Source organism: Protobothrops mucrosquamatus, unplaced genomic scaffold, assembly GCF_001527695.2.
Source record: "Protobothrops mucrosquamatus isolate PMUCROS unplaced genomic scaffold, P.Mucros_1.0 scaffold2839, whole genome shotgun sequence".
In the NCBI taxonomy this organism is placed as follows: Eukaryota; Metazoa; Chordata; class Lepidosauria; order Squamata; family Viperidae; genus Protobothrops; species Protobothrops mucrosquamatus.
In genome coordinates this window covers 41,243-57,532 of record NW_015388871.1, presented here as the reverse complement: position 1 = coordinate 57,532, position 16,290 = coordinate 41,243, and the positions used below count along the sequence as shown (strand labels likewise).

Genomic DNA, 16,290 nt, shown 5'->3' with positions numbered 1-16,290 from the left:
GTTGTAGTTTATTGAAGAGGAGAGCCAGACAGAAAGATGGCCCTGGGGGGGGAAAAAGAGAGAGAGCACATGTAGTAGGGAGCGGGTTTTTATACCTTCTTGGGCTTTTGTTTGGAGTTGTTCCTGTGTCATGAACTTTGACCTGAGTCTGAGTGTGCCTTTCTGGTATTCTGATGGTGGTGGATTAATCCTATTATGTCCTGTCTTAGAGTTTGGGTGGGCTTGGACTGAACCATGATGAAAACTTTTCCTTCAACAGTGGTAACTGAAAAACAGTCCTAAGTCACTTTTTTCAGTGGCTGTTGTAACTTTGAACGGTTGCTAAACAAACTGTGGTAAGTTGAGGACTTACCTGTACTCTGGGTTAACGTCTTCTCGATTTAACATCCTCGTGCGTTAGGAAGAGCTGGTAGTAGACCAGGTTATGTGCCTCTCCGGGAATTTGGATAGGGACCTTTGGAAAACAGACAGCAGATGGAGAACCCAAACAGTAAGCTGTGTTGTCTCTTTCTGTTAGAAAGCACAACCTGTGCATTTGGAACAGATGCAGTGGCAAATGGCTGCATTAAGAAGGTAGAATCCTGGCAAAGGTTTGGGATTGTCAGCTTGTTCCTAGCAGTTGCAAAGTTCCAACGCTGGCAAACTCAGCCACTTAGCCCTGCTCAGCTTGTTGGTGACACCTACCGTGATGAATGGCACAGGCAGCCCTTGGCTTACGACCAGAACAGAGCCCCAAATTTACATTGCTAAGTGAGACATTTGTTAAGCGAGCTTTGCCCTGTTTTACGCCCTTTTCTCCCGTGGTTGTTAAGCGAATCCTGCACTCGTTAAATTTTCAGTTGGTGTGGTAACTTTGAACGGTCACTAAATGAACTGTTGTAAGTTGTGGGTTACCTGCACTTTGTAATGCAGTCTCAATTTTTTGGGGTCACCTCTGTTTCTGGCATTGAGTTAGTGTCTCTAGCGCAGAGTTCCCCTACCTTTTGGGCACCAGGGACCGGCTCCGTGGAGAGAGGTTTTTCTGCAGACCGGAGGGTGCGTGGTTTTGTGTGTTTGCCCGCACTTCACGCTCCACAGACAGGAGAATTGGGGTCCAGAGGGCGTGACTAAAGGACAAGTTTCCAAAGCCCTAAATTGCTTTTCTCCAGGGCACGCTATCTCCTTATATCACCTTTTTTTTTCTCTCTTATGAATTAAGATCTGAGTCATGTTTTTGCAGATGCTTCCTCTCCAGAGAGTCTTTTCGTCTGGAAATAAAAACGGGGCCCGGTTTGTGGATTTCAGTCCCTTTTAGGCAGCCATGAAAGCAGTCCCAGAATTCATTCAGGATTATGCTTTCCGTTCCTCTCCAATAAAATTGGGAAGCATTTTAAACTTCAGCTTTATCAATAGTCCCTTCTTTGCAAATTGGACTGCTTGGGTGGTGATGGTAGGATTCCCTAACCCAGCTAGGACTGGCCGAGAGAATAGAGGATTGTTTTCCTCCAGTTGTGACTTTTCCAAAACAACTTTCTCATTTTGGCCAACTGTTTTGATCATGTGTTTGGTGCTCCATGGGGCTGTTAATCTGTTTTGCATGCCGTGAGTTCCCAGCTGTGGCTACACGGCTGGTGTTTAAATACAAGGCCATTATATTCAGGCTGCTTGTTTTGGGAGGGGGGGCCTGAATGTTCCCTTCTGTTTCTGTTTCAAGATTTTTTAAAAATAAAATAAAATAGCAAGCAACTCGATTTATGTTGTTGAGATCTATTTGCTGGCTAGCAGCAAATCAAAACTAGCTGCTAAAGGCGGGTTGATTGATCGAAGGAAGGGAGCGATGTTTACAAGTAGTCCTAGATTTACAACAGTTCATTTAGTGACCGTTCAAAGGTACAGCGGCACTGAAGTGGCTTACGACCATTTTTCACACTTACGACCATTGCAGCATCCTCAGGGTCAGGTGATTTACATTCGGATGCTTGACAACCGACTCGCATTTATGACGGTCGCAGTGTCCCCGGGGGATCCCCTTTTGCGATCTTCTGACAAGCCAAGTCCACGGACAAACCGGATCCACTTAACAACCGCGTTAGTAATTGAACAACTGCAGTTGTTAAATTTTTATTCGGTTGACCTTTCTCGCCACCGTTGTTAAGTGAATCGCTGAACTTGCTAAATTTGTAACCCGGTTGTTAAGTGGCTCCCCCGTTTACTTTGCTGGTCAGCAGGTTGCAAAAGCCGATCGCGTGATTCCCGGGACGCTGCAACGGTCGTAAATATGAGTTGGTTGCCAAGCGTCTGGATTTTGATCACGTGACCATGGGGAGGCTGTATTGGCTGTCAGCGTGAAAAACGGTCGTACGTCACTTTTTTCAGAGCCGTTCAAACTTCAAACGGTCACTAAACGAACTCTTGTAAGTCGAGGACCATCTCTAAATACCTGGCAATTGTCCGAGGGCTTTTTGGCATTACTCTGCGGGACCCCAAGGCTGCTGCAGTCTGGAGTCTAGGCCAGGGGTAGGCAACCTTGGCTCTTTTATGACTCGTGGACTTCAACTCCCAGAATTCCTGAGCCAGCATGGCTCAGCTTGGAAGCCTCTCCCTTTCCCCTCAGCATGGCTGTCTCAGGAATTCTGGGAGTTGAAGTCCACAAGTCATGAAGGGGTCATAGTTCCCCCACGCTGTCTCAGGAATTCTGGGAGTTGAAGTCCACGAGTCATGAAGGGGCCATAGTTCCCCCACGCTGGCTCAGGAATTCTGGGAGTTGAAGTCCACAAGTCATGAAGAGGCCATAATTCCCCCATGCTGGCTTGGGAATTCTGGGAGTTGAAGTCCACAAGTCATGAAGGGGCGATAGTTCCCCCGCGCTGGCTCAGGAATTCTGGGAGTTGAAGTCCACAAGTCATAAAAGAGCCAAGGTTGCCTACCCCTGATCTAGGCTGAAAATATTAACACAAATTGCTTAGGTCCCCCCCCCCCCAAAAAAAGGGAAAAAGCATTGCTTCCTGCATGATTCAAGCTGGGCTTATTCATTTCAGATGGCTAGAGGTGTGTGAGAGACAACGTGTCACCTTGCCAAACAACATTGGAAGGAACTCTGTATTCCCACCCTGGATTTGGGAGGAGAAGGAGGAGAAGACAAGGAACAATTTTTATTCCGTTGAGTAATTATTATTTTATGGGCCCTGTTTCGATGCAGGTTACTATGGCAATGACTGCAGGGACTGCAACGCCTTTTCCTATGAGCAACCACACCCGCGAGCGAGTCACGGTGGCCAAGCTCACGCTGGAGAACTTTTATAGCAACCTCATCGTGCAGCATGAAGAAAGAGAAACCAGGTATTAGAGGACCCCTCCTGCTTTGATATCAAATCTTTGTTGAGGTGTAGACGTGGCATGGGGTTCTCCGGTCGGGGGGTCGCCCTTTGGTTGGGGACAAGAACGGGCTGGTGGGAAGCAGAATTGAGTTGTGGGCTCCTTGGGGCTCTCTGAACTTAACCATGGCCTTCAAGAGAACTTCCTTCTAAGTAAGGATGGAGTCCAAGGAAGCGTTTGGCCACCTCCATCTATGTGGGCCTCTTCAGGCAAATCAGTTATGATAGAAGAGAATATTTGTAGCTCCGTGTTGAACTGTGTGGGGTCCTTGGTGCTCTCTCTGAGCTTGGCTGATTTTCTTGCAGACGTTTCATGACCCAACTGGCTAACGTCATCAGTGCTAGGAGACAGTGGGAGTTTGTGGAATGGAGGAGGAGGGGAAGGAGAAAAGGAGGAAGAGGACTGTGGGGTCCTTGGTGCTCTCTGAGCTTGGTTGTTTCCTTACAGACGTTTCATGACCCAACTAGGTAACATCATCAGTATTAGAAGGGAGAGGGTTTTGCAGAGATGAGGACTGTTAATAGAGGAGAATATTTGTAGCTGATGGTTTACATGAGGGGGTCCTTGGTGCTCTCTGAGTTTGATGGTTTTCTTGCAGACATTTCATTACCCAACTAGGTAACATCATCAGTGCTAGAAGGGAGTGGAGTTTGCAGAGAGGAGGAAGAGGAGGAGGCGGAGGAGGAGGAGGAAGACTGTGGGGTCCTTGGTGCTCTCTGAGCTTGATGGTTTTCTTGCAGACGTTTCATTACCCAACTAGGTAACATCATCAGTGCTAGAAGGGAGAGGGGTATGTGGAGAGGAGGAGGAGAAGGAGAACTAGTACAATACTCTCTTCTATCATAATTGATTTGCCTGCAGATGTCCTCATAAATGGAGGCAGCCAAAGGCTTCCTTGGACTCCACCCTTACTTGGAAGGAAGTTCTCTTGAAGGCCATGGTTACCCACTGCCCATGGGACTCGAGAGCAATCGTTTATTTATTTATACCCCAGCTTTTTCCTCACCAAAGTCCTCCTGGTGGGCTAATAATGCAGAATACCCAACATCACAATGTGAAAAGTTGGAACCCCCAAAAATAAGCTGAACAAGTAGGCAGCACCTAAAATGTAGAACCCTGACTAGTATATTGCTAAGATGTTTGAGAAGAGCTTGGTGGACACAAGTTCTCCTGAAGAGACCCTCAGCCACAGAAGACTACTAAGTGACTTTGGGCCATTCTTTCTTATTTCATTTGCCTTGGGGCTTGTTGTAGGGAGAAATGGAAAAAGGAAGTACTGGAAGAAGGATGGAATATACATCCAAGAAATAAATAAACTGGGTTAGACCTGGTTAATGCTTGGATAGGAGACCACCAGGAAAACTGGGGGGGGAGGGGAGGAAATCTCCAAAGATGGAGCATTTTCATATGGTTGCCAAGAAAACTGCACCGTATTGGAATGGATCTGCGAAGTTATGAGGAGACGAGTTCAAGTCTAAAGAGACTTTACTCAAGCAGCAAACAGAAAAAAGCCCTTACCGTTTGTTTTTAATTGGGGAGAATCGTGTATAATGTTAATTTTCTTTTAGTGTAATAATAATAATAATAATAATAATAATAATAATAATAATAATAATAATAATAATAATAATAATAATAATAATAATAATAATAATAAAAAGTTGGAAGGGACCTTGGAGGTCATCTAGTCCAACCTCCTGCTCAGGCAGGAAACCCTATACCATTTCAGACAAATGGCTGTCCAGTCTCTTCTTAAAAACTTCCAGCGTTGGAACATTCACCGCTTCTGGAGGCAGGTTGTTCCACTGGTTAATTGTTCTAACTGTCAGGAAGTTTCTCCTTGTTACTCTTCAAACACTTCTGTTGACAAAGCGTATCTTACACCTTGTTTGCCAGCTGCAAACCTTATCTGGGTGGAGGTGATTTGGCCACCTTTGGCAATCTCCAGTTTAGACTTTCACAATGCCTTTTGCGTGAAGAGTTGGCTTCGAAATTCGATTGGAAGCTGCGGCAGATCTAGCCTAATTTGTGATCACATCCAGTCAAGTTGCGTGATCCACTGCTGCTTCCAAATGCCAGTTTTGATACTTGTAATTAAGAAGGATCTGCCCTCTTCTCTACTTAATCAACCTGATCTTTAAGGTCTTCTCTGTTTTGAGAGCTCCTCTGAAGGAACATCCAAGATGAAGAAGACCTCCGAAGCTCAGCTGATGTCTTCTTGATGGACTTCTTAGTGGTTGTTCTTCCCCTAAATTTATTTTTTTTAACTTATCATTTTCAAGTGATGGAAACTTTTTTGTCCGAGATGCAATTATCTATGTTGGACACCATTACATTTTTGTCATTGTTGCCCCTTTCTTTGTATAGGTAAGTCCTCAACTTACAACAGTTCATTTAGTGACCGTTTCAAATTACAACGGCACTGAAAAAAGTGACTTAGGACCATTTTTTCACATTTACAACTGTTGCAGCATCCCCCCATGGGTCATGTGATCAAAATTCAGATGCTTGGCAGCCGACTCATATTTATGACGGTCGCAGTGTCCCGGAATCACGTGTTCCCCTTTTCGCGACCTTCTCACAAGCAAATTCAAAGGGGAAGCCAAATCCACTTAACCGTGTTATTAACTTAATCACTGAAGTGATCCACTTAACATCTGTGGCAAGAGGGGCTGTAAAACGAGGCACTTAACAAATGTCTCACATAGCAACAGATATTTTCGGCTCAATTATCATCGTACGTTGAGGACTACCTGCATTTGCAAGCTATCTGGGATCTTGGATTGCAAGTTACGGCAGATCTATAAATACAGAAATAAATATTTCCTAGCAAAAATTAGTTTTAAAACATATCTGGTTAGCAAGTGGTTTATTCCCTTAAATAGCGTGTCCCCTTTTTCATGGCTGAATGGCAGAGAAATTAACTAGATAAAAATGTTTTGCAAATATATTGGAAATAAATTTGGAAGAAAACTGCAGCAAGATGTAAAAGATACCTTAATTTTTTTCCCCTGATGCCTTAATTTTTTTTCCTGGTCTCGTATCAAGCTGAATTAAATGCTTGGTATGATAGATACACTTAGCTACAGGTGTTCCTCAACTTATGACCACTATTGAGCCCAAAAACTATGTCACTTTTTTTTTTAATTTTAATTTTTCATTTTTCCAATTTACAAAACATTAAACATTTTTTTTAACAGTACTGTGTCGTCTATTTCTTACAGTTATTTACATTTATTACTATACATTTTTGTTTCTCTGTTCTAACCAATTATACCACTTATCCCACACCTCATAAAATTCTGTTTCTTCCTTGCCTTTCATTTCTAGCGTAAGCTTATACATCTCGGCACATTCTAATATCTTATGAATAATCATATCATTAGCTGGTATATTTTCAAGTTTCCAGCATTGAGCATAGACAATACGTGCTGCTGTTACTATGTGTACAATAATATATTGGAGTTGCTTCTTTATCTTTTGATTTATTATTCCTAATAGAAATAATTCAGCTTTAAATTCAGTTTGTTCTCCTGTTATCTCCTGTAGCCATCTCCTTATCTGTTCCCAGTATTTCCTTGCTTTAGGGCATTGCCACCACATGTGATAAAAAGTTCCATCCTTATATTTACATCAAAAACTATGTTGCTAAGTGAGACATTGGTTAAGTGAGTTTGGCCCCATTTTACGGCTTCTCTTGCCACGTCTGTCAAGTGAATTGCGTGCAGTTGTCAATTAATAACACAGCTGTTAAGTGAATATGGCTTCCCCCTGGACTGCTGGTCGGAAGGGACACTGCAACCGTCATAAATGTGAGTCAGCTGCCAAGCATACGAATATAAATCACATGACCACGGGGATGCTGCAACGGTCATAAGGGTGAAAAATGGTCCTAAGTCACTTTTTTCAGTGCCGTTGTAACTTCGAACGGTTACTAAACGAACTGTTGTTAAGTGGAGACTTACCTGCATAATGTACAGATCAGTGCTTCTCAACTTTGGCAACTTTAAGACATGTGGACTTCAACATCCAGATGTCAACGCTACTAACATTGGATATTTTGCTTTGCCAACAGTTGGAGATGCAACCATTTTCTTCTTATGTTTTACTCTTAGAGTTAGAGTTAGAGTTAGGTGATGCTGGGGGGAGGAATGTGCATGAGAGTTTAGTTAGACATAACAATACTGTAACTAGTGTGAGAACCAAGGTTATTGAAATAAGAGATGATAAGGAATGGCCGGATTGAAGAACTGGAGGGGAAGCCTGCATTTCAAACTAATTGGAGAATGTGATTTATGACTGTTAATTGGAGGAGGGAATTGTGCTTTGATACTATGTGCCCAGGAGAGGGGAACTCAGTTTTTGGCTTCGACTGTGTTAGTGCCGAAGCTATGCTTCTCAAATAAAGATTCTTTAAGGTAAACAATGCCTCGAAGTTCTTTGAAGAGTTTCATCTGTCAGAACCAGGACACCAGAATTCTGGGTGTTGAAGTCCACACGTCTTAAAGTTGCCAAGTTGGGAAACTTCGGTACAGACTATGATGCCTGGGTTCAGACGTTCCACTAAGCCACAATACGGTTTGCTTGATTTCATTGTCGAATGGCTGCAGCCATTTACCTTCCTTCAATCCATCATGGCGACGTGGGCTGTGACTTAATGTGATGCTTGAATCCTACAATGTCTCTCTTTCCTGTTTTCTTGGTTTTGGTTTAGCATCACGGAAGTGTTGGGAGAAATTTTGCCAAGTTGTAGTTATAAATAAATAAATCCCTTCCCCTCCCCCATCTCAAGTACAGTAGTGGCCAAAATTGTGTAAACCTTTTGGGAAAAGTGTACAGTAGAAATGACACTTTTTGTTAAGTTTCCACCCATTTTTCTTTTAATTTCTTTATAACTGTAGCCTTGTTCACTTAATAATACTATTTTACATCGCTTTCTGGGCAACTAGTCAACTCTTTGCATCATTACTTTAATTGTATTACGTTTTGCAAGCTCACTAAATGAAAGAACACAAAAAAAACCCAACCAACTTGATAGCCATCACATAACACACTGACAAATGTCCTCCTCTCAGCTTCAATACATGACATCAATCACTGAATCCTACTGTGATCTGATTGGCTCATGGCCAAAACAAGATGACACCCGATTGGTTCGCTAAACATTCGTGCTCATTGGCTACAATCCGATGAAGGAAAGCTACCTGAGATCAACCTAAGCAAGTTGTGCTTCCTTTTTCTGGTTATTTGGCTATAACATTTCATAGAATACAGTACAGATAATTGAACAAACTTTGTTGCATTACATTCTTGATTAAATTATCTTTCCATTGATATATAATTTTATGGTATTATTCCAAAAATAGTTGTGTTATTAGCCATCAAACCTCAAAAATACACTTTTCCCAAAAAGGTTTCCACAATTGTGGCCACTATTGTACCAATAAAGAGATCTGGATGAGAACTTGAATAATGCAACAAAGGTAGAATTTTGAAATGAGAAAGAATCTAACTCTCTTTTCCTTAAGTGGTGATCTCCATAATTATTAACTTGGCTTGTGCTGTGTAACTCAAACTTTGGACCCAGGTTTCCGTATTTGAAGTGAAACGACCGTTTATTTTCAGTTCTAAAATAGATTAGAATATCCTTTATTGGCCAAGCGTGATCGGACACTCAAGGAATTTGTCTCCGGATTTAAATCATAAATCATAAGATACAATCATGTCTCATAAGATACAAGCAACAAAATGAAAGTCATAAGATACCAATAGGAGTCGGTAATAGGAAAGATGAGAAGGATAATAGTAATACAGTCCTACCACATGGTTAGATATCCTTAGGCATAAATAAGATAGTACTGTGGGAATTACGTGTTTAGCAGAGTGATGGCGGGGGGGGGGAACTGTCTTTGTGTCTAGTTGTTTTGGCATGCAAAAAATGTGGATTGTTTCATAATATGTGATGGGTTATTTTTGTGTGTGTGTGTCTACCTCCAATTTAGGCAGAAGAAACTAGAAGTAGCCATGGAGAAAGAAGGCTTAGCGGATGAAGAGGTAATTCAGACACTCACGAAGCTGGAAGTTTTTATAGTTTTGTTTGTTTGGGATTGGTACAGTACTTAGTGATTTCATGAGTTGCAGGCAGATTTTTGTGTGTGTTTGTTTTAATAACATCAGCCAGAAAAAGTCAACAGAAGGAAGCAGTAAATGGGAGAAAGGGCAAGCAAAAAAAATAAAATAAATCAGAATATTTTCAGATACACACACACAGGCTTTCTCTTAAAGGAACTGCAGTGTGATAAATACTTTGTAGGTAAATAAACAAAATAGTGATAAGGGCTCCCTGGTTAGAACATTTATGCCATGTAAACATTAACATTTACAAGATAATTTCCTCATATTATATATACACAGATAATCCTCAACTTACAATGATTGGGACCAGTGATCACAAGTTATGGACTACCTGTATTTTCCAGAAAAATTAAAATATTAAAATATTAACAGTCCTTCTGTCAAGGAATAATACACAAGCTATAAACAGTGTCTATGACAGCCAAATTAAACCAAGTTAGATTATCCTTTTGTACAGTTAACAGTTTACCCATTTGTAGAAGTTTTACAAATGCATCGCTTTCTATTACAGCCGTAGATCACAGAATGAATTATTGATATATATATATATATATATATATATATATATATATATATATATATATATATATATATATATATATATATATATATATATATATATATATATATATATATATATATATATATATATATATATATATATATATATATATATATATATATATATATATGAATGTTTAATAAGAAAAACAAGGAGCTATATATACACTTCCTCCAAATTATATGTAGTTATTAATTATTGCTGTTAACGCGATGCTATCATATTTCTTCCTAAATTGCGATGTCGGGACTTGCTTGATTGCACGTGATATTATTTCTTCTTTATAGCAATGTAAACTCAGACTTGTTTTGTTCAGAGCACGGGACAAGAAATATCCTCGTGTTGAATTAAATTAGTATATCATGCCACCTTGTGGTTTAAAAATGATTTCAAAGTACGGCAGTCCTTAACGATGCTTTGGTTGCCCTCAGAAAAAGCTCCGAAGATCCCAACATGCCCGCAAAGAAACTGAATTTCTGAGGCTGAAGAGAACAAGGCTAGGCCTCGATGACTTCGAATCTCTGAAAGTGATCGGAAGAGGCGCTTTTGGCGAGGTTAGTGATAACGGACGTCGGGCTTGAGAATTATTTTCCGGGATATCTTCGTGACAACTTGGCAGGATCACTGAATCGAAGTTTTTGAAGGAATAACAGAATAACAGAGTTAGATCTTGGAGCAGGGGTGGGATTCAGCCAGTTCGCATCACTTCAGCAGAACCAGTAGCTAATTTTTTGTTGCCCAGGCCTCTTCTGGAAACGGCATCCATGCAGAGAACCGGTTGTTCACATATTTGAATCCCACCACTGTCTTAGAGGTCTTCTAGTCCAACCCCCTGCTCAAGCAGGAGTCCCTATATCATTTCAGAGAAGTGGTTGTCCAGTCTCTTCTTAGAAGCCTGCAGTAATGGAGCACCCACAACTTCTGGAGGCAGGTTGTTCCACTGGTTAATTGTTCTCACTGTCAGGAAGTTTCTCCTTAGTTCTAGGCTGCTTCTCTCCTTTGTTAGTTTCCATCCGTTGCTTCTTGTCCTGCCTTCAGGTGCTCTGGAGAATAGGTGGACCCCTCTTCTTTGTGTCAGCCCCTCAAATACTGGAAGACTGCTATCATATCACCCCTAGTCCTTCTTTTCAGTAGACTAGACCTACCTAATTCTTCAACCGTTCTTCAAGGAGAACAAAACCATCAGATCTTTTATTTTTTTTATGGCTTTTCCTTCAGATGTTGAACAGTGGTAGTTAATTAGTTAATTAATATTAGCTAATTCCCATTAGTCTTCCTTTTTTAAGAAGAGACTGGATAGCCACTTGTCTGAAATGGTACAGGGTCTCCTGCCTGAGCAGGAGGCTGGACTAGAAGACCTCTAAGGTCCCTTCCACTCTGTTATTCTGTTATCTCTTATTCTGTCACATCGCCTTAAAGATTTCTGATTTTTAACCTAACTGGGACTCTTTGCTTCTCTAGGCAAGGTCATATATCAGAATAGGCTTCACTTGCCAACTTCAGACTTGGTTTTTTTTGTTATTGTTGTTTCTTTGTTTGTGTACTTATTTATTTTTCCCATTAATTATATGATTTACCCATCACCTCTGTCCAAAGTGCATATACATGAACAAGACCCAATAAAAATTGGATGGATAAATAAATAAAGTGAATTCCTTCATGATATCGGAAGCAGAACATATATATGTATGTATATAGCACGTGTATATGTGTGTTATGTATATCTGTAGGTAGATATATACTTTCTTTTGAGAGCAGGCAATAGAATTTCATTTTTAATGTGGGCCAGTGTGCCCACAATAAAAAAAATGACAATAAAGATGATCTTATCTCTAAAGGATCGGTGTTTGGTTTGCATTGTGCCTTTAACTGCTACTTCCCATTTGGCTTGGCTAATTGTCTTCAAAGATGACTTTGTTGATGGATGGAGCTTGCAGGGATCTTGAATTACAGAAACATCTGGATGTTCTGGAACTGAAGGTCCTAAAGATAGGAAAAAATGGCCTTGGATGCCAACATTTCCTTTAAGCTTGAGAACAACTGGAGGGGACAACTTCATGCTCATTTTGAATTAGTGCTTCAAAACTTGCAAGTCCCTGATTCAGAGTTTCCTTCTTTTAAATCCTTAGGTTCGCTTGGTTCAGAAAAAAGACACGGGTCATATTTACGCCATGAAGATATTGAGAAAAGCTGACATGCTGGAAAAAGAGCAAGTATGACTTTTTTGTTTCCAAATATAACTCCAAAGCACATTCAAACCAGTGTCTGAAAGACATATTTTTTTGCAGTGAATTGTACAGCAGTGGGCAAAATTGTGTAAACCTTTTGGGAAAAGTGTACAGTAGAAATGCCACTTTTGGTTAAGTTTCCACCCATTTTTCTTCTAATTTCTTTATAACTGTAGCCTTGTTCACTTAATAATACTATTTTACATCGCTTTCTGGGCATCCAGTCAACTCTTTGCACCATGACTTTAATTTTGTGACGTTTTACAAGCTCACTAAATGAAAGAACACAAAAAAACCCCAACCAACTTGATAGCCATCACATAACACAGTGACAAATGTCCTCCTCTCAGCTTTAATACAGGACATCAATCACTGGATCCTACTGTGATCTGATTGGCTCATTGTCAAAACAAGATGACACCCGATTGGCTCTCTAAACACTCATGCTCATTGGCTACAATCAGATGAAGGAAAGCTACCTGAGATCAACCTAAGCAAGTTGTGCTTCCTTTTTCTGGTTATTGGGCTATAACTTTTCATAGAATACAGTACAGATAATTGAACAAACTATGTTGCATTACATTTTTGATTAAATTATCTTTTCATTGACATATAATTTTATGGTACTACTCCCCCCAAAAAAGTGGTGTTATTAGCCATCAAACCTCAAAAATACACTTTTCCCAAAAGGTTTCCACAATTGGGTATGTCTAGTTTAATGAAAAGAAGGACTAGGGGGGACATGATAACACAAAGAAGAGTCTGCCACAAAGAAGAGGGGGGTCAAGCTATTCTCCAAGGCGCCTGAAGGCAGGACAAGATGCGACGGATGGAAGCTAACCAAAGAGAGAAGCAACCTAGAACTAAGGAGAAACTTCCTGACAGTGAGAACAATTAACCAGTGGAACAACCTGCCTCCAGAAGCATTGAATGCTCCAACACTGGAAGTTTTTAAGAAGAGACTGGACAGCCATTTGTCTGAAATGGTATAGGGCTTCCTGCCTGAGCAGGGGGTTGGACTAGATGACCTCCAAGGTCCCTTCCAACTTTATTATTATTATTATTATTATTATTATTATTATTATTATTATTATTATTATTATTATTATTANAGGGCGTCCTTGATGCTCTCTGAACTTGGTGGTTTTCTTGCAGACGTTTCATGACCCAGCTAGGTAACATTGTCAGTACTAGAAGGGAGAGGGGTTTGCAGAGCGGAGGACTGTTGATAGTGGAGAATATTTGTAGCTCGTGGTTTACATGAGGGCTCCTTGGTGCTCTCTGAGCTTGATGGGTTTCTTGCAAATGTTTCATGGCCCAACTAGATAACATCATCAGTGCTAGGGAGGGAGGGAGAGAGATCCTTGATGCTCTCTGCTTGGCGTGTAACATCATCAGTGCTAGAAGAGAAGGAGGGAAGAAGGAAGGAAGAAAGAGGAAAAAGAGGATTGAGGGCTCCTTGGTGCTCTCTGAGCTTGATGGGTTTCTTGCAAATGTTTCATAGCCCAACTAGGTAACATCATCAGTGCTAGAAGGGAGTGGGGTTTACACTTTAATGAAACGTTTCCAAGAAAGCAACCAAACTCAGAGAGCACCAAGAACCTCACAGTTCAACCCTGAGCTAAAAATATCCTCTTCTATCAGTAGAGCCAGATATCTCCAGCTTTGGAGGATAGGAGACGAATCTGATGAGGGTTGCAGTGAGTAGTCCAACCTCTACTGAGGAACAGTGAGTTAGGAAAGGCCGCCTTACACCTAACAGCAATAAAAGCTTCATTGCATTGGAAAGCTGTTTATGTACCAATTTGCTGGAGAGGCAGATCCATTTTTTAACCTTCAGCTTGGATTTGATTTGCCCTGTTCCTCTTCGCAGGTAGCTCATATACGAGCAGAAAGAGACATCCTGGTTGAAGCGGACGGTGCCTGGGTCGTGAAGATGTTTTACAGTTTTCAGGACAAACACAACCTTTACCTGATTATGGAATTTCTTCCAGGAGGTAAAATAATTCAGTGAAATTATTTCAGTTGAATATTGTCAGTGAAAAACCGCCATTCTCCCAAGGCCAGGATTTGTGTCGCCTGTCAGATCCTCAGTCCTGGCAGCCATTTTGCCTCCCTCTTAATGGTGGGAAATATTTTATTTGCGTTGACTTGGAGTCTGTGCCCCAGTAATATTAAGATAAATCTGCTATGAATCTAAAAAATCAACCGAGAATATTGGTAGCAATGGGTTTTTTTTTAATGGAGCTGGACCATATAACACTTCTGGAATGCCTTCTCCTTCTCCCTTACTGAAGTGTCTTTGTGATTAATTTCCACAATTTAATGAGTGGAATGGCTTACCTCCAGAAGTTGTTGGTGCTCCACAACTGGAGGTTTTGAAGAAGAGATTGGGCAGCCATTTGTCCATAACAGTATAGGATCTCCTGTGGGGTTGGACTAGAACAGGGGTAGGCAACCTTGGCTCTTTTATGACTCGTGGACTTCAACTCCCAGAATTCCTGAGCCAGCATGGCTCAGCTTAGAAACCTCTCCCTTTCCCCTCAGCATGGCTGGCTCAGGAATTCTGGGAGTTGAAGTCCACAAGTCATAAAAGAGCCAAGGTTGCCTACCCCTGGACTAGAAGTTCTCCAAGATCCCTTCCAATCTTATTATTCTATGTTCTATGATCCTGGCCATATTATCATAGTAATTATTGGAATACTGGAGGTTGTATCATTTTTACTCCCTTTTCCTATATCGAAAAACCCGCTGTGGTGGAATGTAGTCTGGATTCCCAGAAGAGAGGGGCTGCATTCCAGACAACCAAGAGACAGCGAAGTTCAGATACCTTGGCTGGGAGAAAAAGAGATAAGACAGCTCTTCCCTAGCAATTCTCAAACTATATATTTAATGACACAAGGGGTCTGCTTTAGTTTGGCAAGATTCTGTCTGTAGGTGAGGAGCAATAAAGGAAGCTGCTCAGAAGTAACTCAAGTGTGTCTTTCTCGCTTTTCGACACTAGCCAAATACAGTACTATGTCCTGTTCCCCCTGATTCAGGTGATATGATGACTTTGCTCATGAAGAAGGATACACTATCTGAGGAAGAAACACAGTTTTATATCTCTGAAACCGTGCTTGCTATTGATGCCATTCACCAACTAGGGTTTATTCACAGAGATATTAAACCCGATAATCTTCTGCTGGATGCAAAGGTATCTAACGTTCATACGTGTCCTCTGTTTTGGGTCCTTGTTCTAGGACGGAATTTCTCAATCTCAGCAACTTTAAGCTGGGTGGACTCCAACTCCCAGAATCCCCAGAATAGAATTCCTGGAGTTGGAAGTCCACACTTCTGGCAGTTGATTCTGGGAGTTGAAGTCCACACATCTGGGAGTTGAAGTCTGGGAGCTGAAGTCCACACTTCTGGGAGTTGAATTCTGGGAGTTAAAGTCCACACTTCTGGGAGTTGAAGTCCATACTTCTGGGAGTTGAAGTCCATACTTTTGGGAGTTGAAGTCCACACTTCTAGGAGTTGAAGTCTATACTTCTGGGAGTTGAAGTCCACACATCTGGGAGTTGAAGTCTGGGAGCTGAAGTCCACACTTCTGGGAGTTGAATTCTGGGAGTTAAAGTCCACACTTCTGGGAGTTGAAGTCCATACTTTTGGGAGCTGAAGTCCACACTTCTGGGAGTTGAAGTCCACACTTCTGGGAGTTGAAGTCCACACTTCTGGGAGTTGAAGTCCACACTTCTGGGAGTTGAATTCTGGGAGCTGAAATCCACACTTCTGGGAGTTGAATTCTGGGAGTTGGTCCACACTTCTGGGAGTTTATTTATTTATTTATTTATTTATTTATTTATTTATTTAAATTTATATCCCGCCCTTCTCCTTGCGGACTCAGGGCGGCTAACAATCGGGTAAAAATACAAAAATAACACTACAAGTTTAAAAATTAATTAAAAGGGAAATATTTGAATTTGGTCTAATTAAAATATAATTAAAACCCCCTCTAAAAGTTTCCCCTAG

General features: G+C 41.1%; 1 protein-coding gene across 1 annotated transcript in view; it reads left to right on the top strand.

The window, feature by feature from the left end:
• The first annotated feature begins 3,172 nt into the window (after positions 1-3,172).
• The window catches only part of LOC107296504 (serine/threonine-protein kinase 38-like), a 28,249-nt gene continuing 15,131 nt past the window's right edge, over positions 3,173-16,290 (top strand). Inside the window, exons 1-6 of the mRNA XM_015825858.2 lie at positions 3,173-3,318; positions 9,357-9,408; positions 10,483-10,605; positions 12,181-12,264; positions 14,153-14,276; positions 15,321-15,475. Coding sequence (XP_015681344.2) covers positions 3,173-3,318; positions 9,357-9,408; positions 10,483-10,605; positions 12,181-12,264; positions 14,153-14,276; positions 15,321-15,475 — 684 coding nt within the window. The remainder of the gene's footprint in view (positions 3,319-9,356; positions 9,409-10,482; positions 10,606-12,180; positions 12,265-14,152; positions 14,277-15,320; positions 15,476-16,290) is intronic.